Source organism: Rhinolophus sinicus, linkage group LG03, assembly GCF_036562045.2.
Source record: "Rhinolophus sinicus isolate RSC01 linkage group LG03, ASM3656204v1, whole genome shotgun sequence".
Lineage (NCBI taxonomy): Eukaryota > Metazoa > Chordata > Mammalia > Chiroptera > Rhinolophidae > Rhinolophus > Rhinolophus sinicus.
The window spans coordinates 96,076,178-96,102,837 of NC_133753.1; the positions used below are offsets into that span (position 1 = coordinate 96,076,178).

Genomic DNA, 26,660 nt, shown 5'->3' on the forward strand with positions numbered 1-26,660 from the left:
TGTTTCTTAGGCAAAAAACTTTTGGAGGAGTCTGGGAAAGACTGAAGTTGGCCAGGAAATCAAGAATGGGGAAGCACAAGCAGAAGGGCTGAGATTGATGGGGATGTGACAATGAACTGGACTGAGAATGGGACCAAACTTGGGTTCCTCTTTCTTGGCTTGCGGGCCCCTTTCCTTCCTACCCCCACCAGGTAAGGCTTGGTCCTTGAGTGGTCAGGAGGGGGAAGGTGCAAGCTCGATTCAGTTCCATTCCCAACCCTCCCTCACCTCCTTGACCCAGCTGTCATGGATGGAGGGCATCGGCAAACAGGGGCACAAAGGGAGCCCAGGTCTGCAGTTGTTCTGGGAACAGCGAGCAGAAGCTGGTCTCGGCAGCCAGGTCTCATCCTAAATCTCCTTTAGGGGTCTCTATTGCATGAAGACCTAATGGAAGGGCAGGGCACGGCAAGGGCTACTTTACTCCTGGTTTACCCACCAGAGCAGGAGGCAGGGGCCCTGTTGCCTTATCTTTGGTTCAAACAAGCCATTAAAACTTCCAGCTGCAGGTCCTGTTACAGTCACAGTTGCCACAGGTCCCCAGAGTGCTGAAGGGGGTAACCTGTTCTCAAGATAGTCAGCTACTGCTTTCCCAGCACCTCTGCACCCTGGAGATAGACAAGATGGCAGGTAGCCCGAGCTGTTACTTGGGAGCCCCCACCAGGAGCCACGAGGCTCTTGCCTATCAGAAGGCAGGGCTCACCACCCCCCATCAGAAAAGAGAGGCAACAGGTGCTTCAGCTGCTGTTTATTGACATACAGGTAGGCTCTATAGCAACAGGCCTGGAGGTGGCTGCAGGAGTGGGTAAACCAAGGTGGAGGATGGAGTGTCTGTCTGCAGCGACAGCTGAGTGGAGTGCAGGAACACAAGTGCATAGTGCACATCAAGGTGGGAGCAGGGCAGGTTGAGGGGGCTGGAGCAGCAAGTGAAGGCCAGGGCCAGTGGGCGGAAACTGGAACCACTGCCCCAGGCCCGAAGGCCCCTCTCCTGTTGGCTGTTTCCTGACCCCAGCCCAGGCTTCAGGGTTCTCTGAATATCCATTTCTACAGGAACTGAACGGAGTGCACAAAGGAGGAGAAGCAGGAGCTGTTGCCATCTGTGTTAAGGTCTGGAGCCTCCAGTCCGGCACCCCTGCTTCTCTCTTGCTTGGGTGGGGCCTTGAGATGGGCAGCCTGGCTCAGGGATACTTCAGTGAGCAGGGTCTTAAAAATAGCCATATTTCAGAGGCATTAATCTTCCCTGGTGTCCCACCCCACTAGTGCCACACTACAGCCCCCACGTGAGCACTACAAGCATTGCTGGCCTAATGGAGGGGTTGGGGGGAGGGGATGGGACAGATGGGGCTGGAGGAGGGGCTCTGGGGCCCATCACGGCACAGGTACTACACGCATGGTGTTGGTGAAGCCGGAGCCAGGGCGCCAGCCGGTCAGCACAATGACCACATCTCCCTTCTTGAAGAAGCCTCGGGCCTTGCCTGGAGAAAGAGAGGGAGGTGGGTGAGTAAATGCCAAGTCAGGCAGGTGTGAACAAGGGACATTGCCCCACAGCCAGAGACAGCATGCAGGACCGGCTGACCATTACTTCCTTACACCACACGGTGGCGCCAGCATCACAGCCTAGGCAAAGGGGACGAGGGAGGCCCTGAGATTTTCCATATCGCTCAGATGGCAGAGTTGGCATGGACCTTTGGACATCATTAGTTTATACTCTGGAGGGTGGAGAGCCTTGCCCAAGGTCAGAACCAGCTGCTTCCTCTCATCCCATGGCATCCTACACTTATAAGGATAAAGGCCACATCAGTACATAATCTGTGTGTGCCACCCCACAGTGCAAGAGCGCTCTCTGGCTAATTTTATTAAAGAAACACCGCAGTAACGAGCAGATGCTGGAGAATGGACAACCCTGGTTGTCCAGGATCCTTTGCTTTGGGCTCTAGACTGGATGAGTGAGGAGAGGAACTAGGCTGCTGAGCCCCACAACTCAAAGGACCTCCTTCCCCCGGGGCTCAGCACAGACTTCAGAGAAGGGGATGGAGGTGTCAGAGAACATTCCCAGTGAGGGCAGCCAGGGCTCCCGCACCCTAAGAGGGTCCCCTTTCCAGAGGGTCCCAGAGAGCCTGGGGCTCAAGCACCCCCACCCTGCAGACTCTAGTCCTTGCTCCCAGCCACGCACCAACATTCATGGCCAAGTTCACCCGGAGGTCCACGTCCTCGGCCCAGGCCTCCTGCACTGGGTCCTTACACACCACAGGGAAGATGCCCCGGTACAGGTGGGCCTGGCGAGCCGTCTGGTGATTCCGGGTCACAGCAATGATAGGGGCACGGGGGCGGTACCTGGCCACCTGGTGAGCAGACCTGAGAAGGGGTAGGGGACAGGCAGAAGAGACCATTCAACAGTGTCCCGGGAGCCTCCCAGGAAGCCCCCCAGGGGCCTCAGCAACCGTTTACCCTCTAACCCAACTCACTATGCTAGCCTGAGGCTCTGGCCACCTCATTTCAGCACCTGCTCCCTGGGTTCTTGTGGGAGTGGGGAGCTGCCTCCTACAGCTGGGGCAGTCCTTCTTCCTGTATCCTCCATAGCACGTCACTTTCCTTCATAGCTATGCGACCCATTTGCCCTCCACCCTTCCTCACAGGTCAGGGCCCCAGGATCCTACTGACCCAGCCTGGTGTGTCTCACCCCTTTCCCCACATGGCCCAGAGCTGGCAGAACCCCTCTCTGAACTTCTTCATTCTGGCCACCGGAGGCAACCCTGGCCCAACCTCACTAGCACCCACTTCCCTTGCTGCTACTATGATTCCCCAAAAATAAGACCTAGCCGGACAATCAGCTCTAATGCATCTTTTGGAGCAAAAATTAATATAAGACCCGATCTTATTTTACTGTAAGATGGGTCTTATAGTATATCACATACCATATCATATCATAAATCATATACCAGGTCTTATATTAATTTTTGCTCCAAAAGACGCAGTAGAGCTCATTGTCCGGCTAGGTCTTATTTTCGGGGAACACAGTAAGAACTACAAGCCAAGCAGCATGTGAATAGCACCTGACTCAACATCTGCCAAGAACAGGGACAGAGCCTACCAGCCCCCCTGGAAATCTACAACCCAAGCCTTCCCTACTGCTGGGCCCTTTCCCCACCCCATGTAGACCCCAGGTCCCTGAAAAGTCCCAGCAACTGACTGAGTTCCAGAGACCAAGTCAAACCTGAGAATCTAAGTGAGGCAGGCTTAGCAATCTGGCTGCTACCCAGGAGGCAAGGCGAGGAGACCAAAGTGTTAGTGTGGGGGCTCTGCCTGTGAAGGCTCCTCTGGAAGGTAGGGGACCCTTTTGAAGCCCCAGTGCCAAATGCTTCCTTGAACACTGACACATATACTTGTAGTTGCAGATGTGTCTCGGGAGTTGGGGAAGAGCGTGCAGGAGACTATACCCCAGAAGGCAATCTATGAGGACACTCAACAGGTGTCAAGGAAACTTAAGCCACGTCACAGCTGAGAATGCCCTGCTTAAGGCCAGGCCTTCATACATGGTTTTCAGAGGGAAGCAACTGCTGAAGTCAGGACAGGCTGCGAGTGAAATCCCAGAAGATCTGAGCTAAAAATAGGGAGACAGCACAGCCGGGACGTTTCCATAAAGGTCAGCCCTGACGGCCAGAGCGCCTTATCCTGAGCACTCCGCTGAGGGCCTCTGCACAGAGCTGCGTCTGGGCAGCCCCACCTGCTGCTCCTCTTCCAGGAAAGCCCCGCCACCCTGTGGACAGGGAGAGGAGCACACCCCACACTGGGAGTGAAGGATGATAACTCAATGTCCAGGACTAGGAAAGGATCCCAAGTCCACGGCTGAACACAGGCCTCAGCTCGGCTGCACGGCACCAGTGACCTTTCCTGGGCCAGAACCCACTCGTCTTGGGGGCTCAAGCACAGACAGGGACGTGTGCACCAACCACAGAGCACATCAGTGAACAGAACTAATTTCCCAAACTGAGCCTTTAAAGAGCACACAGTAACCAGAGTAAGCAAAGCTGGTGGTCTTTTACTATTTTAAGGACCAGCTTTGAAATACCCAGCAGTCAGTTTATCTGTAGTTACGCAGTGAAATCTCTGGTTCATCCTGAAGGTGTACACGTGCTTTGGCTCCACACGCTCCCCCTGCCTGGAGTCCTTTGGGCCCAGGGACGGGACTCCACTTATTTCTGGGTCCTGGCCTGGGGGCTGAGGGGCTCCTTCCCTGCAGGGTCCAGCGGCAGGCAGGGTCTTACCTTGGCTCAGCGCCATCTGAGCAGCGCTCAGTGCACTGCTCCCAGGAGCCCCCAGGGGAAGGTGCCACTGAGCAGGGCATTCCCAGGGCTGCTGCCACTCCTACCTGCCCGACTTGGTGAGGACGATTATGGCCCCACTGCAGCACTTGAAGGAGGCCTCCACGGCGCCCACGGCGGCGGCTTCTGTGGGGTCACTGGTAATAGGCGCCAGGCGGCGAAGCTCCTCAAATAATTGCAAGTGGTAGATGGCGGCCTCTGCCTCACGGGCAATCTAGGGGAGCAACATCCGTCCAGAGGGACGACAGGGGGGGACAGGGCTGTCAGAGCTGTGTCACAATGGAGAGCGAGGGGAGGGGTCGCACAGACAGCTGGTGAGGAACGTGTCCCTGACTGCGAAGGCCAAGAGGAGCCCAATCACTGAGGTTCTGAGCTGAGCAAGGTCAAGACTCACTGGAACCAGTCCTTCACCAGGTACCTGTGACACCACATGTGCCTACCGAGCTGAAGGACCCTCTGGCCCTGCCCTGCCCTGAGCTCCCTGGCTGGCTCCTGGAAGATGAGAGAAGAGGCTGAGGCCAGGCCTCAGGTGCAGGGCTGGCCCCTGGCTGTCTTCCGAGCAGCTGGAGTAAGAGGCTGGTTATCCTACAGAGTTACCTGCCCTCAGGGCCCTACCTGCCAGACTCCGTCAGAACTATCAAAGCTGCCGCTAAACACTTATAAGAAGCCTGCACGCTGCCCATGGCCATGGCCTCCATGAGGTCTGTGGAGTGACTTGAGCCTCGCACAAGTTCTTCAAACAGCTGGCGGTGGAACATGGCTGCCTCCGCCTCACGAGCTATCTGTAAGGTGCAGGGGGAAGGGAGGCAAAGAGGGAAGAAGGAGGGAAAAAAACAAGAGACAACAACATGGAAAGACAGAATGGGGAATTAATCAGAGAAGGTAACCTTAGGTTAATTGGCTAAATCTGTCCTTCAGGCAGATGCAAAGAGGCAGGGTGACACAAGGCTGCTCAGGGATGTGGGGAGAATTTCCAGCATCAGTGCTGCTGATTCTCCCCCAACAGAGGGGAAACTGGTTCTTCCATTATGGACAGACTGTAATTGGGGGTGGGGTGGAGGGAGACAATATGGCGGCAGGCTCTAGCACCTTAGCATGGAAACATGCCTAGGCGGGGCCCGTGCCACTCCCTGGCAGGACTTGGCCACGCTGCCTCGTGACACAGCTTACAGGAAGGAACAGGCCCCCGCCCTCACATGGCTGTCTGCCCCCATGCACTCACGGAGTGCTTGGCTTGGCTTCAGGCACAGGGCTGCTATAAGCCTTTCCAAAGGCCCTCCATGGAAATGCACTGAGCAGCACTGGAAAGCTGGGGTCAGACAAAGCCAAAGCCATGTGGCTAAACTGCATTCAAAGCAGGAGGGTGGAAAACTGGCCAACTTTCAAGGGTACACGGAACAGCCATGTGGAGACAGATGCCGGTGGAGGCATGCAGGTAAGTTTAACAAGACATCTGATTAAAATCAATGATTGAAAGTCATGGGAAAGCCACTGAGTTATTTACAGACCACCTGCTCAGATAACACCAGGAATTATTAATAGAAAGAAAATTTAAGCTTTAGAGAATGACATCGCAATTACCAGCATCTTAGGGGAATGATGGATGAGGGAAGAATCAGTGACATCATCTCATTAAGAGGACAGTATTAGCAGACATGAGGCAGGACTTACTAGGTTAAAGGGTTTCTTTCTGCAAGAATGGAATGCGTGCAGCCCAACGGCAAGGCAACAGGACTGGAACAGGAACTGGATCCTACCTGGCCCTGCCTAGCCCTTCGTTAGGGACACTGACCGCAGTTAAGACAGCAGAGAGCCGTTAAGAGAAGCTGCCAGCCAGGTTAACTAGGGACAGAGAGAGGAGAAGGCTGGACCCCGTACTTATCTTCTGAGCAGGACCATGCCATCCCAGCCCTACAGCTAAGGTGTCCGTCTGCTATAGGCAAGTCTGGGGCATGAAAACACGGAAGCAGAAGTGAGAGCCCAGAACCGGCTCCTCAGTCTCCGACCCCAGCCCCGGCCCCACAGGGAGACCCAGCGGATCTCCTGCTATGTTCAGGACAAAGCCCAGCAGGTCTGAGCTAACCTCAGGCTTTATTATCATGTCCCCTCACCTAGAAACTGGGGCGACCTCTATCTCACAGAGGCGCTGAAGATGACCGCAATCTACAGAGGGACTTAGCAGACATTCAGTAACAGCGGTCTGTAAGTAAACGTACCCCACTGAATTCACTTTACACAGGCTCTGAGAGGCTGCGATTTGCCCACAGGTACATTCAAGTCCCCCATCTTCCTGGTTCAGTAAATCACGTCAGGGCCACCCTCCCACCTGAGGGGACATGTGGGGAGACCCATAAATGTACCAGCAGCCACTCTAGAGGTGACTGGTTCAAGGCCAACGGTCTCCTGGGAGAGACAGGACGTTCCCACCACTGGGGCCATGGTGAGAGTGAGCTCAGGGTACTGGGCATGACAACAGCAAGTCGTCTCACCAACAGGGTGGTACATCTGCCAGGGCCAGGGTACAGTCACCCCAGGATGGGACTGGTCTCTACCAACTTCATTATGAGAAAATCCATGAAGGATGCTGAGGGCAGCCCAGAACACATCTTTAGTCAAGACGTCAGTTCACCACTGAAAAGGTGTTCAATGATAAATGACGTATCTTCTCTAGAAACCATTTAAGCCGAATAATTGGACAGAGAGAAGAAAGGAGAAAAGATATCTAGTCTAGAGGTTCTTTTTGGGGGGCTGTTCTAAATTTGGGGGACTGCAGGGGAGAGGGTGTCACATAAAGGGCATGCTGTCCTTTGCTGACTGAAAGGGAACAGGAAGGTTAGAGAAACCATTTTCGGGTAAGAGACAAGTTCACTGCGCTACGCATTATAAACACTGACCCAGGGCTACTGTGGGGAAGCTCGTTTGTGGCCCTCGTTTTCCCAGGTGTAACCCTGACAAGCTGATCCTCCCATGAACGCTTCCGTCATCTCGGGAGCAGGAGCAGACAGGGCAGAGGAACTGAGCCTCAAGCCCCAGAGAGCAGCCAGGCACTGGGACATGGCCGAGCGCAAGAGCTTTGAGAAGCTGGCTCCGTAGCTCCGTGAGGAGAAAGAAGCGCCACCTACAGACTCCTCCGGATGTTCTCAGACCAGGGCCAGCCAGGATCCGCCACCCTCCCACCAGTCTCTATTTGTGGACCTGTCCCCTGTGACTTAAACCGCACTTTTTAGTCTGGGACGAGTGCACAGCACAGCACGACAGGTCCTGCTGCAGGCACCATGCAAAGCCAGCTCAGGCAACCCAGGGCAGGCGTCAGCCTCCAGTGCAGGCCGACATCCCTGTGGGGGAGGCACCTGTCGGTGGGCAGATGGGGAGGCCAAATGGAAGCCCAACTAACAGGATGGCCGGGAGCAGGAGCCCTCGGCTTTTCTCCAGAGTAGGACAAAGATCCTCTGGACTACCCAGAGGAGGAGGTACAAGTAAACCAGTACTTGAGCCAAGGGAGGGAGCCAGAAGTGGATTAGGCTACATCGGATGGAGGAGGACGCCCCCAGAACAGGAGGAAATAGGAGAGGGAGTGTGGGCAGGGAAGGCAGAGCAGAAAAAACAAAAGACACACCCCCACCCCACGGCAAACAGCTCCTCATTCTCGTGACCTGGACAATGATGAAAGGTGTGGGTGCAGAAGCCGAGGTGTGGCTGAGCCAGCGCGGCCTCCAGCCCAGCCCGAGCCAGGGGACGGGCCCATGGACTCACCAGGTGCTGCATGCGCACGGCCTCCAGCGGGTAATCCCCCTTGGCCGTCTCTCCAGACAGCATGATGCAGTCGGCTCCGTCCAGAACTGCATTGGCTACGTCGCTGCCCTCAGCCCGGGTGGGACGGGGCTTCTTGATCATGCTCTCCAGCATCTGGAAGGGGACAGAGCATCAGTGAGGCGTGGCCTGGGCTGTCTTTAGAGACGGACGGTATGTATGAGCAGAGTACGGCTTTGTGTAGGTGCAAGGAGGAAAATGAGTGTGAGTGTGTGTGTGTGTGTGTGTGTGTCTGTGTGTGATATATGGAGGGAGGTCCATGGGAAGAAACCAGGCAGCCTCTAAGTCTCCCGATCAAGCTCCTGTGCGTGAGGCGGGGCACATGCCTGCGTGGCACAGATGACAGGCTTCCCCGCTCGGTTGCAGCGCCCGATCATCATCTTCTGAGCAAGGAAGACCTTTTCTGCAGGAATCTCAATGCCTAGATCACCACGGGCCACCATGATCCCATCGCTGGCTTCCAGGATCTCATCAAACCTGACAGAGAAGGTGGAAAGACAGGTTATGGGAACAGGGTCCCCCGTACAGTGATGCCAAGGAACTCTTCCTGGGATTCTGCCTTGGCTGTCCTGCTGCAAGGACAGGATGCTATCACCATGATGTCACCATGGGTGCACAGAGGTGATGGGGTGTGCCAGCCTCCTCAGTCCCCCAAAGGGGCCCGGTTCAGCCTGCTGAGTTTCTTTAGCACTAGGATGGATACTGCACTGGGGAGAAGGTGAGGTCTCCTCTCAAGTCCCACAGGCCCATTTCTTCTCCACCTGCCTCCTATGAGGCCCCTCCTGAGGTGTCTGCCATATCCTCGCCAGTCAACACTTTCCTGGCAGAAAAGGAATCTGAGGCCTGCTGACAGCTCCCAACACAAAGGTCATGGCCTCTTCCAGCCAAGGACACCCGAGGGCTGCTCCCTGAGGCCACCCCCTCCAACTTGTTGAAGGCAAGAGCACAGAGCTGGGCAGGCGCTGGGGACGCTCACCTCCGAACTCCCTCGTGATTCTCAATTTTGCTGATTATCTTGATGTTCTTTCCTTTTTCTCCCAGGACCTTCCTGACTTCGTGCACATCGGCTGCCTTGCGGATGAAAGACGCGAACACCATATCTACGTCCTGCTCCACCCCGAACTTCAGGTCCTGGATGTCCTTTTCTGACACGGCAGGCAGGTCCACGGCAGCCCCGGGGAGGTTCACACCCTTCTTGCTGCCCAAGGTGCCACCGTTCTCCACCTCTGTCACCAGGAAGTCAGCACCTGTGTGAGATGGAGTAGGTGGGGGGGTGCAGAGCGATGAGGGCACATGTTCTTGGCAGGAAGGGAAGCGGCAGGACGCCGTTGCCTCCCTCCTCACTACAGTGAACTGTGTGAGGCAGCTGCAGCCATGCTGCCAGGTCAAATCCCACCCCACCAACTGTGTGACCTTGGCAAGTCAATTAAACTCTCTGTGCCTGTTTCTTCACTTGTTAAATAGGGATAACACCTACTCCTAGGTTGTTTTAAAATGTAAATAAGTGATCATGTGGAATGCTTAGAATAACACCTGGCACTTATAGAAATATGAGTTATCCTTCCCAGACACACTGGAGTCCTGAACATACTCGTATCCTACTGAGGGATGGAGGAAGGAAGCGGAAAACCCAAGTACTGAGGCTGGGTGTGAAGAAATCTTCTCATATGCTCCCCAAGAGCACCATTAAGCAGGACTGAAATCTGTTTTTGAGGATAGGAGATATAAAAGGAATTCCTGAGAATAAACTCAATCTTGCTGCCAGCTAAACAAGCTTCCTCTCTTCCTGGTGTCCAGGAAATTGAGAGCCGGGAGCCGGTTGTAGACATACCTTTCTGCTTCACCTGCAGGGAAATAAGCCCATCGTCCACATAGATCTTGCTGCCCACTTCCACCACCTTGCAAATGTTCTTGTAGTCCAGCCACAGGTTGTTCTCGTCACACTTTTCCATGTAGGCATTATCCAGAGTGATCTTGAGAGTGGCGCCTTTTTTCAGCTCCACCTCCGCCGTGCCACTCTGCAAACAAGACAGAAAGCCATGCGTCCAAACTGCAGAAGAGAAGCGCTTGCCTCCAGGGAGTAACACTCAGCCCTCAGCTGGAGGTAATAAAGCCTTGTCCTTTGGGAATAAATGATCATATCGTTTAACTTAGTATAATTCAAGGAAATAACCCAAGAAAACCCTACAATGTTTTAGGTAAGCTATTTAAATGATTCGGGAAAGGAGACCAATTTCTCCCCAAAGGTAGAGAGATTTGAAAGTAGTTTAGAGTGAAAAAGATTCCTGTGTGGTATTTTTTCTTAGTAAAGCAGATTAAATCAACATTTTTTACACTGATGACTAAGACCCTTGTTGATAGACCTAAACTCTGAGGAATGTGGCTTCAAGCAGGGCAGAGATTGCTGAATTCGCCTCTGGGGCTCGTGCACCTTCCTTCTTGCTTCTCTCCGAATACTCACGCCCTTGATGAGCCCAGTTCGGATCTCAGGTCCTTTAGTGTCCAGGGCCACAGCAACCGGCCGATAGAGAATGGGGTCAGAAGCAAAGCTTTCTGTTGCTGCGCGCACATTCTTGATGGTGTCTGCATGGTACTGGGGAAAGGAGGGAAGATGGTAAGCGCCCTCCCATACACGAGGACCTAGTGCTGGAGCTGAAGCGGCCACTCAGGAAAGACCACCACCACCCTCCAGTCTCAGCGCCGTCCATGCACTGAGCACTCTACCTGCTTGTTTCAACTTCCTCGGCTCCACCCACTCCTGCCATAGCACTAACACACTCTGACGGCAAATCTGAGAAACTGTTTAGAGTACTGCCACCAAAAACCAGTAAAGGTATGAGTGTAAACACATCTCAACAGAAAAGACAGAAGTCTGTGTCCCTTCAGCTGTTCCCTTTTCCCCAGGACTCATTAAATACAGCAGACAACAGGAATGAAAGGCGCAGGCTTGTGTTTCGGTGATACTGGTCTGGCAATCAGTGTCAGATGCTGATGGATCTGGTAATTCTGAGCCTTTTCTCTATTGATTCCAGCTACAATTCAAACTCAAGGTTATTTACTTAAGCTAACAGTGGCCGAAGCTAAACAAACAGGGACCTCCCTTGCTAAGGTCATGCAGGCCTGTTTTCACAATTACTTTCTAGAGTGATTAGACAGAAGTGGAATAGGGAAAGATGGGAGTATACCTTTCTCTGAACTAATTGCCCATTGCTATTTCTCACTTGCCACAAATCTTGACTACAATCTTCTCTTTTAAACCCTCTTTTTCCATTTGCCATTACTGTTAACTTAAGGACAAGATGTCAAAAGTTCTTAAACAGTGTAATCAATATGACATTGCTGATAACAGAAGCACCCAGTTTGGCGTTGTGGGCCTTGTCCTTTCACTGTTCCTGTCCAGAACAGCACCTGCAAGGAGGCTGGAGGGGCAGCTGAGCCAGAGCTTCATCTCCACGCATGGCGTTGCCTGAAGCTTACGGCTGGGTCTCCAGGTCGTAATTCAGGCATACTCTATAAAGAGGACCATTGCTTGTTTTATTGAGGTAGAGGTTCTTACTGTAAGTTATGAAAATTTCTTTCTACTGCTGATTTGCAATAAAAATCGTACAGAATAGAACATAGAAATAGTTTAAAGGACTGGGTGTTGAATACTGTCAAATGCCTTTTCCTCAGAGTTGATGTGAGCAAAAGAATCTATGAAGTAATCAGAGCAGAAAAGGGCACATAGTAATTATTTAATAAATGCTACCTATTATTATCATCTTATTTACAGCAACCACACTACTTAATCCCAGTGTGAACTGCGTGTTCCTAGGATACAAAATTTACTTGGTCCTGGGTCATGACTTTAATACATGGCTGGATTTGGACTTTTAAATTTTATTCATGCTTTCTGCATCTTTCTAGTGAGTCTGGTCTAGTGTACTAACCTCTGGTACTAACACGTCTGGTTTTGGTACTGTCCTCGTCTCATCTTAGTACCTACCGATCAGGGTATGTTGGTTGCAAAGAAAACATGGGGAAGATTTCTATACTTTTCTAGGCACTGGAATCAGAGTAACAAAAGATTTAACTCTTCCTTGATGGAGAGACATAATTCAGCCATCAAAATCATTTGGGCCTGGTGTGCTAAGTGGAGGTAGATCTTCTAGTCACTTTTTCATTTTCTTAAGCTATTAGTTTATTAACATTTTCTACTTCTTAGACAATATTCAATTTCATTTCAGTTTAAAGGAATTAAGGTGTAGATCTTTTTATGACTTAAACTCTTCTAACGTATAGGAAATATCCCCCTTTTCTACTCAATCTTTATATCGCGTCCTTGTCTTGACCAGGCTTGCCAGTAGTTTCTGTTTTATTGTTTTGGTTTTTTTTTTTTTTTTGGTCCCCAAAGAACCAACTAACTCTTGGCTTAATTTGTTGAATATGCTTTTAAATCAATTCCTTTCCTTTACCCTTTTAAGATTATTTTAAGTTTTGTTCCCCTAGTGTTTTGAGTTAAACATGTATTTATTTCATTTACTTTCACTCTTGCTTTCTGACAATTGCATTTACGTTTTCTGATTACTAGGTTAGACTTTGTTCTCAATTTCCATAAAGGTTAAGTCAGAGAATATGGTCTATATAATTTCTACTTTGTGAAACTTGAGGTTTTTTTGTGGCTCAATATATTTTTGAAACTTTAGCGTTTTAAATAAACATGCATTTTTAGTCTTGGAGACATAAAATAGTATAAACATCCCAGTTAGCTTAGTAAGTATTCTATTACTCAAATCCTCTCTATTATAGTCATCTTTTGGTACATTTCTGGGAGGTGTACTGAAGTCTTCCACTATCCCGGTCTTGTTGGACGTCACCAGTCAATGCTGCCCTTGTGGGAGGTTCTCACTTTGGTCAGTCAGTGTTTCTGGCCAACATGACACAACGGGACTACACGTGCAGTAAAAACACATCTTGCCCGTTGAACTGACAAAGGGGGGCTAGGAACGCTGCGGTGAAGCTGGCAAAGGATCAGACACCGGCAGTGGATGCTCCTCTGCCAGAGTGAGGGCGAGAAGCAATGTCAGTGATTCCCGTAGAAGAGTGTTTAAGATTGTCAAGAGCTGTAAAAGTATGTCCCAGATACTGGTTAAGAGTCCTGACACACAGTCAAACTGTAACATCACATTATATAATATTAGAGCAATTTCAGATCAGCTTCCAAAAGCCAGATCCTAGGGGCAACCTCATCCTGGGCAAAAACCTCAAAATAAACCCAGCAGAGGGACTTGGGTTTTTTTTGTTTTTTTCAACCCCAAGTCTAACCTGGGAATACGAGTTAAAGCACAGATTATCTCCCAATGTGTCTGTAGTTTAAAAAGACCCAAATCCCCCATCAGGTGCAGCAGACACCACATGTCCTTCCCCTGCCATTTCAGAGCTGTGCGGTGTTACTTTACTGGATGGAAGAGAAGATAAAGCCTCGTTAAAGGTCAGCTTCTTAGTCTATTCCTGCTCCTTCCCCTGCACACAGGAGACTGTGGCACACTCCAGCAGCAGGGATCAATAGTGAACCCATCTTGAGTGATGTCTTTGGCTTGCTCTTTGGGCTAAGCTAACACTGCGGTAATTCCTGGCGACTCCTGCTGAGGACCCCTCTGCCTTTGGAAAATTACGGACGTGTCTGAACCTGCCTGAGGCGCCTGCTGAGCAGTTCCTCTGAACTTGATCAGGCCCCCATGACATTTGGTGGCTGGTCATCCGCCAGGCCATAGGCTGTTTATGGAAAATGGGTTAGGGAACTTATGAAGAGTCATGTTTCCAGAAAGGAGGAATTCACCTCTTGGACTGCACTTCCTGAGGCTTTATTTTTAGTCTAAACACCAACTTCCAAATGCCAGAGGGCAACCCTTTGCCACCTGCCCGTACAGGGCAGCACTTCTTTATTCTGATCAGAATACAGAGTCAACAGTGGGGACATTTGCCTCATCTGCTCCTCCTCCATCAATGCCAGTGTGAAATCCCAGGACCTGGGGTTGAGCCTGACGGTTTTGAAAAGGCACTATCCCTCAGGGAGCCCCCAAAGTCCTCAAAATGAGTTTGTTCTGAACTTGGGAACAAAATAGGAACGGAGGACTTCCCAACAGCTGCCACCTGGTCCCTGGGTGAGGCCTCTGTCCGCAGGTCAAGTCAGCTGGTAAATGGCCCCAGCACTAATAGATTCCTACCCAGCTCCTGGGGGAGTGTTGGCTTTATCTTAACGTTCCAGCACCCCTGGGAAGAGAGAGGCTGGGAACACAATGCTGATGAAGAGGGCTATTAAATGCCAGAGTGTTAGTACATTGAACTCAGTCCTTAACTCGCCACAGGGGAAACCCTTCTCCTGGGCCTACCCAGTTATCTTGGGTCTAGAATAGGCCAGAATCAATCTGCAGGGCGATCTTTTGATTCATCGCTGCAATATAAGCAGCTACAGAAACCCAGGGGTCGGCGTGTCAAGCAAACCCTGAGGCCAGGACACCTCGTGGCTTTGAGGGGTTTCCAGGAGAACCCTTCCACTGTAACTTGTGGGGCTAATGGTAGCACAGGCATGTGGGGGAACCAAGAAGGTCTTCTTTGCTGAAGGAGACTTAGCCAGCTGAAATAGTAAGCGAGGGAAAGGAGAGCAGGGAGAGGCTAGTGAAGGCCACCTTCCCATTGGCTGCAAACCCCACTCTTTCCGGCCTGGTCCACTATGGCTGCACACACCCGTTTCCTACAAGCCATCCCAGCGGCCAAACGGGCCAGCCGGGGCTCACCTCGTGAGTTCCATGAGAGAAGTTCAGACGAGCCACATTCATCCCAGACTTAATCATCTCCTTCAACATCTCCACTGATCGGGAAGCTGGGCCTGGTGAAAAAGTTTTCAAGCCCTAAGTGTTAATTAGTCAAAGAACGATTAACACTTTAAGTTTAAGGAACTCTTGATATTTCACTTTTTTCCCTAAACTTTTCCTTCATTAAACAGCTCAAAATTCTTTCAAAAGCCATATACATGGCTATTATTTGCTGGCCCACTTTAGAGAAAACTTCTATTTCTTTCAAATTCTACAGGCTCCATGTCACCAGAAAAGCCTAGGTAAGACCTGATCAGACCCTCTTCATTCTCTCGGAAGCCCAGCCACACGTCCCACCATAGACTCTTGGTTGCACAGCGCATGTTAAAAAGATCTTTCCTAGGTCTGTGAGATGCTCCTAGAAGGATGTGCTAAGGAACACACCCTCTAAATTCAGCCTTTAGCAAACAACAGAAAGCAAAACTGATTCTCTATTGCCATTTCCTCGGACCTAAGTTCCCGTAAGAATCTGTGTAGAATCTTCCTCAGTACCCACTCTGCTGCGCCTGTTTAGTATTTTAAGCAGGACACAGTCCACTGGCACGTGAAGCCCCTGCCGGGGGCCAGGGCACAGCCACTCACCGATGGTGCAGATGATGCCAGTGTTGCGGGCGGTGATGGGCGGCGAGTCGATGTCCAGACGGCACATGTGCTCCAGGAACGTGTCGGCCACGGCCGCGTGCAGCTGCTGCGTCTGAATGAAAGCGGTCCCGACATCACTGTGAGGCTTCGCCATGGCTCCTGAGGTCCTGCGTCCGGGGGAAATGAAGACAGTGATCAGCCTGCGGAGCCCCGTGGTGAAGACACCGCTTGGCACAGGAGACTGTTTCCTGCTCACATGTGAACTCAGTAAGCACGCTCTGTGCACAAGCCTTGGGGAGCCCCGCATGCTTGGGCTATGTGGGTGCTCCTCAGGGCAGGCAAAGGGCTCACGGGGCCGTGAGCGAGAGAAGGACCTTAACGAATAAGTTAAAACCTCGTACCCAATACATGTTCTTCCCAGGCATCCACTGTAAGCAGACCTCCCTCACAATGAATTGGGCTGATTTCTACCTTGACAGCAGCTTTCCAGCTAATCCTATAAATAACATCAATTTACATGCACCGAAGTCATTTTCTCAAAAGGAAGCTGTAACCATCTTCCAGTGATACAAACAACTGACTCCCAATTTAGAACTTCAGTAAATCCAGATCTTTGTAAGAAAAGTTGTCCCAAAGCTACAAACACCTGCTGTGGAGTGAATGGGGCACCCATATTGCCCCTGAACAATCCCACCCAAACCCCAAGTGATGTCCTAGTAAGTGAAGACACACAGGCCTCCGAGGTCCGGAATGCCAGGTTTTCACTAACTCAAAGCACCACACAAATTCATTCCTCGACTCACCCTAGGCCCGAGTAGGTCCCAGCCCACTGATAGGCAATAAAAACCAGTCCTTGGACAGGAAGCAAAGTCCAACAAAACCCTGAATGCAAAATATTTCATCCCAGGAATCTGTACCTAAAACACACCTGCTTTTTTGGTCAGGACTTCAGCATGTGCAAAGCACGGTGCATAAAACCAAGGATGACCACAACGGCACAGGTCTGATTCTAAAATTATTCCAACTTCATTTGCAACACAAGATTAAGGTTAGTTGTGGAATCTTTCCCCTAACTGCTTTTCCGATGCAGCATTCCGATTCCCTTTCTAAGTCTGACAAGCACACCACCCCCAGTGACAAAGACCATCCGTTCCAGGTAATTAACCAGCCCGGGTCACAATCCTGACAACTGTCCTGACCTTTACTTTTCTTCTTTACTGACTTACAACTAAACTCACTCAGCCGGTTAGATCGCTGATTTGAGACAAAGAAGTAAGAAGCTTCTGGCCAGCGCTCTGAAAAACTGTCAGGTCAAGGTGTGAGCAAAAACTTGACACTCCTCCTCAGAAGGCTGTCCCTTTTCCTCAAGTTCTCGGACCAAGGGCCATTCCTTCTAAAACACTTGAGCCTAAATGCTGCAGCCCAGGCTCAGGGACAAACCTCGCTTTAGCACTGTCCCACCTCCTACTAAATCTTGGGGCTCCAAATCATAAAACCCTGACTCCTTCTCCTCCTCCTCCACCCGATTTGTGGCCTCTCTGGGTGGCTCGAGTAAGCATGCATTTAAATCCATCTATCATCTTCAAGAAGTCTGATAAGAGCCCAAAAAGCTCGGTGACCAGGTGTGAGCAAAATTCCTGCCAGCTACTGACAAGGATGGCTACAAGTCCTCGACTACAGAATCTGAAACTTTAAAATGGGGAAACAAGATACCGCCTCACTACTCCACATGGCAAGTGCACAGTCCCTTCCAATGTGCATTCCCCAAATGACGGCCACCCTCTCCTCCGTGACCTATTTGGTTCTGGATCTCTTAGCACCCAGCACTTGGAGGGATTCCGGTGTCGGCTGAATGATACTTTCAGTGTATCTTAATGTCTCTCTGTCAGAATCAGAGTTGTACCTCCAGTCCCCACTCCCCAAATCTGAGAACTTCTGAATCACTGGCAGGGTGGCCTCGGCAGCCAGGGTCCCTTTAACTGCACTCACAGTTGGGGCAGGGCTTCTTGCATTCCCGCAGAGCACCCAGCCGGGTTTAGGTAAGTCTGGCTGTTAGGGGAACATTCCCGAGGAGGTGGTACTCGGTGGCACACGATGCCAACTGGGACACTAAGGCCTTGCTGTGGCCTCCAGGTGGAGAGAGCGCCGCCCAATCCCAGGACCGTGGTGTGAGCCAAGTAAGACCTGAATAAGTGGGTAGTGGAAACAAACCCCCCTCTTCTCAAAAAGCATCAGCTGGTTCTTGACTAGACCTGAGACATTAGGGTCCCCTTGCAAAGACCTGGCTGAGGCCACTGATTATTGGGTCATACCTTGTGTTCTCTGGGCTTGGGCTTCCGGTGACATAGTGCTTTTTTGGCTCAGGGTGGCTCCTTGGCCCCACTTGCAAAGACTGCTCGGAGCTGAGTAAGCTTTTTCCTGCAGAGCTGTACAAGGATTCAAGTAAGAGCTGAGTGTAACTAAAGCTCTTTGGGGTATTGAAAAGTTGCCTTAAAAACCAGGTATCCAGGCGGTAGCTGTTTCCAGAGATTAAGCTGTGTTACAAAGAAAAACACAGAGGCCTCCCAAGGAAATACCAAGAAACTGGTCCAAAAAATTTGCAGGTAAAAGTGAGTTCTTACTGGCTCCTGTCCGATGCTTCATCCCCTTCCCTAGCACCCAAAGACTGCTTCCCGTCTAGTCTCTCTAAACCTGCGGCTCACTAACATTTCACTATGCTATATAAGAATCTGATCCCTGCCCCTTTCAGGTGGAAGGGACACTAAATTAAACATACATAAAAGACTGGAAGGCTATCTACTAAAATAGTAACATGTTACCTGGGTAGTAAGATTACAGCAAATTTTTTTCTTCTTTACTGATATGAAATATTTTTATAAGAAAAAATTACAAATACACCTCTTTCCAAAAAATGATACATTTACAAGCATCCTGGTAAAAGTGTTGAAATCAAAACCAATGTGAAGCTCCCAGTTCCAATAAGCAGCTCTATGTACTTCGGGAATGCTCTCTAAACAGGCAGAGGTGAGATGGTAACACGTCTTAGGACCTAGGTCACATCTGGAGTTTCAATGGCTTAAGAAGTCAACCTTGATGCATTCAACCTCAACGCAATGAACAAATGAATAAGACAGTCCAGAGGACAATTTGGTGCCTAAAACCTCTTAGTTATGTGCCCCAATCCAGCACTTTTTTTCCCTATTTAGCCTGTCCTCGGGCTTCACAGGAAAATTTTTGCAACAAAGGTGTTTTGGTACATAAGAGCTGCCTCCAGGACCAGGAGATGCTATCAGCAGATACAATTAATTATATTGGGCTCAAGCACTAACCCTATTTCACCATGTCGAGTTAATTCTGAGGTTTACAAGCTCTGATGCTGTGTTCACCCAGGCTGTTAAGTATGGAAATCACAAGTGAGAATGTTTGGCATATGAGTGGAAATACATACACGCAATCAAAAGCATGCTTCTGAGGTGGCCGGATAGCTCAGTTGGTTAGAGTGCGAGCTCTCAACAGGGTTGCTGGTTCGATTCCCGCATGGGATGGTGGGCTGCGCCCCCTGCAACTGAAGACTAAAAATGGCAACTGGACTCGGAGCTGAGCTGCGCCCTCCACAATTAGGTTGAAGGACAACTACTTGGAGCTGATGGGCCCTGGAGAAACACACTGTTCCCCAATAGTCCCCAATAACATTTGTTAAAAAAAAGAAAAGAAAAAGCAGCTTGTCAGCAAGTCGATCCAGACCCCTACATGGTCTCAGTAAGTCCTTCAAGCCCTCCAAACCTGAGACCCCATGTTTCATCCCTGTGTCATCAACCAGTCTCTCCTGCCGTCTCCCAGGTCTTCCACGAGTCTCTCTTCCTGCGTATAAGCTGCCCATGCCGCCAACCACCTACCTAGAGTTCTGCCTAAAACACCCTCCGGACACTCCCTTGCCGGCCCAGCACAGCAGGCTCAGCCCTGGAGGTTCAGGGCGGGTCTCTGGAAGAGCTCCCCTCCCTCAGGCTAGCCGTTTGGACAGTGCCAGCCAGGACATGCAGCCCAGCCCATGCCAGTCTGACTCACGACTGCATCCTCCTCCTCGGGAGGCACAGACATGCAGAGCCAACCTCCGGCCAGCAGAGCAAGCTCGGCGTATCCACTGCCGGCGGAAAACACTGTGCCCAGGTCCAGGAGCCTTATTCTCGAGCCTGAGCCCCTGCAGGAGCATCTTCCTCAGAGCCATTTCTCCTCTGTGAGAAACGAGACACCATCAGAGCCTCAGTGTGGCCGACAGGCGTCACAGCTCAGCTCCAGGTGCACCCATTCCCACCTTTCCTTTCTCAAGGGCTCCTGCTTCTCTAAAACTATAGTTTCTGTTGCACCTCTCTTCAGAAACCAGTGGGAGGTGAGGGGACTCATGAAAAATACCCGACATGTCACTTTTAGAGCCAGTACTGTTGGCATGCTGTTCTGGGAAAGATTCACGCTTCACTCCACCAATACTTTCACAAAGGCCCAGATCATTCTGCCCTAGTAAACCAGCCTGGCCTACGGGCCTGTATGGGCACAAAACAATTTTTAACGAGCTCTCTGTATCGATTTTGTGCTGATGGTAACCTCACCACACAGACTAACCCAATAATGATGGCACCTGATGCCCACAATTGTATTCCTTGCTCTGACATCAATTTGCTACTTCAGTCCCCAAGCCAGCCTGAAGGCCTTTCAATTCCCAAATCTTCAGAAGGTCAGTATCCATTAGAAAGTTTGCATCATAATATGCGTGACAAGGCACTCAGGCCAGCCTGCTTCCTAGGCGCTCTCTTCCAAGATGGTGGAGCAGGGAAATAGAATTTCAAAGACTGGCCTCCTCTATGATCAAAACAAGATCCAAGCATGTGCTGGGCCAGCCACAGAACCGGGCAGGGTCTGGAGGGAATGGCTGCATTCTGATGTCCTGTTAATGACAATGGTGTATTGGCATACGGAGCAGGGAACAGGAGGATAAGCAACTTTTAGCTGAGATGTCCACTCCACCTTCAGCAGGCCCCGTAACAGAAAGCAAAGTCAGTTTACCTGGTAACACAAAACAAAACGAGCCCATCTGTACGTTCAACTAAAATTCCCGTGCACTTTTATTTCTTCAAGGCTACAGCTAAGTGACTTATGCCTTACAAGCAGGAGTCTAAGGTCCTGTTTCAAACTAGAGTGCGGAATAGGACACAAAGCTGATACTGAATGGGCCTACCCACCCCCCCAAAAAAGGACCAGTCAACTCCAGGGCAGGAAGTGCCAACTCAGAGAAACCTCCATGTCCTCAGATGCCAAAGACTTCCTGGTTTGACGGTAGATGCTCAGAGCAGAGAACTGGTTTCAGCCTGAAGGAGGAAGTCTGGAGGAAGCTTTTGTGGTGGTGCCTCTTTACTAAGCTTAAAATAACGAGGCGGTGCTTCTGGGCATGATATTCATACTCTGGAGGCAGCAAGGGGCCTGGAACCCTGGTTTAGGGTCCTTCCAAGTCAGGTGCAAGCAGGCTGGATGGTGGTCTCAGCAAAGTGAGGCTTTGGCTCAGCATTTAAAGGAGGAGCCGCCCTGCATCACAGTTGGAGGAAGAGAAGGGGGGATGGAGGGGGGGAGGGCAGTGCCAGCTCATCCAGAGCACTGACCTAGTTAGTTTGACGGGTCTCCTTCACAGGTTTGCCTCTCTTTTGTTTTGAATTAAAAAAAGAAATATTAACATCTGTATTTCCACCACCCAGAACTGACCATCAACATTCAGGCAGATATTTTTTTCAGACTTTTTTTTAAAAAAGTACAATTTTTACAGTTTATTTTTTCTCCACCCCCAGACCTTCAGCCCTTCCACACCCCTTCAAGAACTTTGACACCCAACACCCATCAGGAATTTTGTAGCCTTCCAGTTCATTTAAGTGTGTCCGTATTTATACTGAACCCTATGGTATACTTAGTTGTTTTCTTTTTTTTTTTAGTTGTTTTCTAAAGTGTCCTAAAACATCCATTCAGTACATTTAAGATCTATCCCGCTGATACATATAGATCTAGTTAATTCATATGAACTGCCACACCGTCTGCTGCACAACCAGACCATTTATGTATTCTGTAAGGGTTGGCCACCCCCTCCCCCGCCCCATTAAATCACTTTTCCCCCAATTTTCAATGCTCTCCTAGTACACGTCTCCTTGTGCAGGTGTGAGCTTCTGTAAATCCAGACATGGAATTCCCGGGTCATAGGCTATGCTTATTTTCTACTTTACTAAATATTGCTACATTGCTCTCCCAAGCGTGTACATCCATTTACAACCAAGCAGTAACGTCAGTGCTCGCCTCCCACCTCTTTGCCAACACTTGATCCTGGCCAAGTTTAAAACGTTTGCATCTGATGGGTGACCTTTGTGAATCTGCACTTTGAAGTCGTAAGAAAAAAGGGACACTGGTGAGCAGGTCTCTACCTCCGTTTACTAGATCAAAGCTCCACGGCTCTTCCAGAATGCACATGGTTTTTTCTCATAACATGACTGGCTCAGCTAACCCATCACCTGACAGGGGAGACACCCGTCGTCTGAAGTTAAACAAACAGGATCTGTCTGTAGGTTGTTTAAAGGCGTTTGGAAGGGATGGGCTCCTTTCAGAGAATCCTGCGGGCTGCATCAGTGACCACAGGCCTATCACAGAGGGTCCTGGACTCTCCCCCACCACAGTCCCTGCCTGACTTCCAAACGCAGCTTGCTGGCATCAGGAAAGAGGCTTAGAGCTCCTCAGGAGCTTTGCCTGAGGTCACAAGTGGGGGAGCGGAGTCTCAGAGGCCACCAGAGGTATTGCAGCCCGGCTCTCCTACGTGCAGACTGGCACAAACCACTGCAGGGGTGGGGCGGCACTGCTCGGTGGCCCAGACAACCTCCCCTTTTCAGCTGAGCAGACATAGGAGGAGGCCAAAAGGCCTAGCAGCGGCTGCACAGCACCGATCACCCACTCGGGCTCACCTTTCCCAAAACAGCTTCTTTGACAAAGCCCAGAGAATCAGACTATTCGTTTATCTAGTCGAATGCTGGCTCTCAGGAAAACATGGACATTCCCAAAAAGCATGGTGGTATTAAGAAAGGGCTTCATTTCACTCTATTCCTATCCATACCAGAAGCTGATGCTTATAGCGAAAGAAAGGTCCCATAAGACCTTTCACCAAATAAATCACCTACACTTCTCATAAGATTCCCTACAAGGTTGCAAGAAAGCTCAGCTCCCGTGGGCAACTCATTCTTGTGGTGTACCAGTTACCTGGGATTTGACTGCGGACACTCAGAACAATTCAGGAATAACGCTAATGTCCAGTAGGACTCACTTTCCCCTACCTTGTTGTCAATCTTAGCTCCTGGCCAGGATAACACATCCTGACATGCCTTCATGAAAGCTGAAGCAAATTAAAACCCATGCAGCGTGAGGCTGTAATGCAAGAGGTGCTTTTTTTCTACCTTCCTGCTCACAGCCGTTTCCTCATTTCTTCCATTGCCTCAGCATTAAGAAATAAAACAGCGTTAAGAAATGAAAATTGCTTTTCCTGTGACTCCACATTGATGTCACAACATTCAAGGCACAGAAGCAATTCCCGTAAGGTTCTAGCTCTGTTTGGAGTCACAGCCATGAAATTTGCCAAGTCACCAGGGGAACATTTCTTAAAGATGCAATAATGCTCTTGGTTAAACTATGAATTCAACACTAAAATTATTTACTTCTAATACAGTGCTTACAATGAGAGCAGCTGTACTAGACAGGAAGAAATTAACACCGATATGTTTTGCCTCAAGTTCAGTAACTCAGAAATGAGTTCAAAGACATTCTTTCATTCCTTATTCATATCCACTACAGCCCTTATCCCATGAGGCTGCCATGCCCACTGAGAAGGCGCAGATTGCATTACCGGGGTATAGGACTGTGCCACACTGCACCTCAGCTCGTAGGGCAGTAGAGAGCCTGGGGACCTGTACCAACCATTTTTCACTTAGTTGAGACATTTTTAACTGCGGGAAATACATGCTTTGTTATTTGACTCACTGAAAGGGGACTTTTTACACCTGCAAAGATTACACGTTTCCCACTCACCTGATGAAGAGGATTCTCTCAAAAGCAGATAGGTTGAGAGGTTCAGTCATCCTTCCCACAGACCTGGTGATGGGTTACCAGCCCCTCAGAACAGCCCCACTGCATTCCCAGCACCATCCTCAAACAACCAGAGGGCAAATTATTTGCTAACAATGCTGTTCCCCTAGGGAGGGGCCTCACCCTCAGCACAGCCAATAGGGGGTTAGTGCCCCCTGCCTCCAGTCCTAACTTCACACTTACCAGCTGGCTGAGCGAATCCTAGAAGCCAGCTGGTGGGTAGGGAAGATTTCAGTCTTGGGGTTGCAAGTCTGTTTCCACTTATAGCCAAACACCAAAGATTGAAATGCCCTCCCCTTCCTTTGTCTAGAGGTCCCCATTCTCAGATGTGGTGTAAATGGAGTTACAAAGTCACATTATTAGTTACTTTGTAAACACTGTACCAAGATCCCTGAGGGAACTGGTTTCCAGGAGATGTCTGGTATTTAGAGCCTGCCTCCCAAAAAGGAACTGTGAGAATGTGTTTGGGGATGGCATGAAGATTAACCTTCCTGCTCAGTTACCTGTTAATTGTACTCAGTGACTAAAAGAACACATTTAGAGGTATTTCTTCTGGACATCTCGCCAGAGATGAGACACTACAACATACATACACCTCGATGTGTGCATAGAGACAAATCCTTTCAACAAGCATGAGGAAAATGTTACTGTTTACACATGGCAAACAGGCCCCGGGGGCTGAAGTCCCTCCATCACTCGTGTCAGTATGAGTCAAACCTCATTCTAAACGCCTGTTGACAACCTCCCAATGCCTCTCTCCACCATACACCGACGTCACCTATCAGACTCACATAGCAGGGGATCGATGTCCTGGGTTTAAAGCACACGGACAAGAAGCCAAGGGTACCTTTAAATAACCTTCAGACTGCAGGTGCTTTCCCGCTTCTTCAAACCCTGTGTGATGCCATCTTGTGAGGCCTCCTGTCACCAACCCCTCCTCAAGCAGGAAGGGCGTACCTGCCTCACCGCACTAACCAGTGATAACTTCTACCGCTATGTTCTCATTCTCTAATGAGACTGTGAGCTCTGTGGGCAATGACCGGTGTAGTCATCCGGGTCTCCATCCCCCTCCCCGCAAACAGCTTCTGAACAGTTTTTATTGAGTGGAGGTGGTTCGTGGCACCAACCACCCGACCTATTTGTCCGCTACCCACACCTGCTCCCACCCACCCCGTGGCCTCCGCGTTCTACAATCTGGGCGCATCTGTGAAGCAACGTGAAGCAGAGGCGAGGAGGCCTCCGTGCCGTACGGACGGCTGGCCAAGCCCGAGGTGAGGCTGGGCGGTAACGGGTCGGCAGGCCAGTCGTCCGGCGGGGCGGGGCCGGTCCCGGGCGCCGGCTGCTACGTGCAGTTCCGCCGCGGCGGGATGGAGCCCTGCGACGCTCCCGGAGCGAGCGCAGCGCCTGGGTCACCGCATCGAATCTGGAGCACCCAGGTGCAACCACCCTTTCTTTCCCTGCAGCTGGAAAGGTCCAGGGTTACGTAACCCGGGCCACCGCTGCATCCCGCGCCGCACCCGACCCAGCTCTGCCGGCCCGCAGACCACTGCCCTTCGTCGGTGACCCCAGACACAGGTTCCAGGAGTCGGAGACTAGAGCCGTGATGGAGACGGGGGACACGAGCTGGGGGGCGGGGAAGCAGCGGGACGAGACCAGATGGGCGGGGGAGGGGGCGTGAACGTGACTGGGAGGGGCGAGGGCCGCAGCGCGCGGAGAAGGATGCGGAGGAGCGGACGTGACCGGAGTGGGGGGGAGGGGCGGAACAAGCGCATGAATGGGGTAGCGGGCGGCACGAGGTGGGCACTGGGAACCTGAATGGTGGAGGAACGTGGAGGTTACAAGAAAAGCATCAGAATGAGGAGGCACGGGCAGGTGAAGACGAAGGGCGAATGGAACAGTATTAAGGGGCAAGGGGAGGAAGCGAGCGAGGGAGCCGGGGGGAGAGAGGAGAGGAAAGGAGGTTCGGAGGGCATGTGGGAAGGGAGGCGAGGATCGCACCAAAATTGGGGTAGGGATCGAGGCAGGAGAGGGTCTGGCTGAGTCATCTGACTTTGGAAGAAACAAGAGCTGGGGGCCTTGAAGAGCAGGCCCTAGGCGCGAGCAGCTTCTTTCTCTTCTCTCCCGACCCCAACCGGGTACAAGATGCCCAGGATCGCGCGCCGCCCCGGAATGGGTGCCCTGTATGCGCAGACCGGCCAGATTCCGCACTAGCCGGGCGATGGAGCCCAGGTGAGGACGGATGGCTCAGCCTGTCTCCCTCCAGCTCACCTCCGGTGTGGTCTCGCTCGGGCTGCGGGTACACTGCGGAGAGGTCAGAAGGCTCTGCGCGGTCGCTTCTGCGTGCAGTCGAATGCCTCAGCCTCAAGGTTATCCCGACTACAGGGCCGCCGCAATCCCTCCGCCGCCCCGCCCCCCACCCAATCCTGGCTCCCCGCTCGCCCGGCCCGCCCCCTGCGTCTTCGAGGGGTGCAGTCTCTGCTGTAGGAAGTGCGGCGGCGCCGGAACAGATAGTTAGGTTGCCCTTTGGGAAGGACTACATTCCGTGGCGGAAGGATACGGTACATAAAACCGATCCTCGCACTCTGTGGAGGCCAATGGGGAAGCGAGGAGGCGGCAAGACCCGCCCTCGGAACCTCGGAGTCCTTTCCTCCCAGACCCCCGGGCGCCTAGTCCACCTGTTGCCGCCAACTTGGAACGCTGTACTCCTGACCCTCGGCCCAGGCCACCCCAGCTGCCCTGGCTTATTCGGGCGGTGCCCAGATTTATGGGTCCTGGGGTAGCATTCCTCCAGCGCCGCCCCGCGACTCCCCACCCCTACGGGTGCCCGCCCCGGCGCACACCTCGGGGACTGGGCCGAACAGGAGGTTGGGGAGCACGAGGTGGGATCAGAAGGTGGGGAGGA

General features: G+C 51.2%; 1 protein-coding gene across 3 annotated transcripts; it reads right to left on the reverse strand.

Moving 5' to 3' along the window:
• Window positions 1-769: 769 nt before the first annotated feature.
• Window positions 770-26,235, reverse strand: PKM (pyruvate kinase M1/2). Of its 3 annotated transcripts, none has more exons than XR_012494859.1 (11): window positions 26,027-26,164; window positions 15,605-15,771; window positions 14,945-15,036; window positions 10,630-10,761; window positions 10,000-10,186; window positions 9,145-9,415; window positions 8,495-8,645; window positions 8,112-8,264; window positions 4,406-5,140; window positions 2,210-2,391; window positions 770-1,511 (listed from the first exon to the last, which is right to left on the reverse strand). XR_012494859.1 is itself a non-coding variant. In XM_019735955.2 (11 exons), the coding sequence occupies exons 2-11, from the start codon at window positions 15,756-15,758 to the stop codon at window positions 1,405-1,407; spliced, it is 1,596 nt and encodes a 531-aa protein (XP_019591514.1). In that variant the 5' UTR covers window positions 15,759-15,771; window positions 26,027-26,235; the 3' UTR covers window positions 770-1,404. The 3 variants fall into 3 exon arrangements, 2 of the variants coding, with proteins under 2 accessions (XP_019591514.1, XP_019591515.1); XM_019735955.2 differs by having other exon boundaries at window positions 4,974-5,140; window positions 26,027-26,235; XM_019735956.2 differs by having other exon boundaries at window positions 4,406-4,572.
• Between the last annotated feature and the right edge of the window lie 425 nt (window positions 26,236-26,660).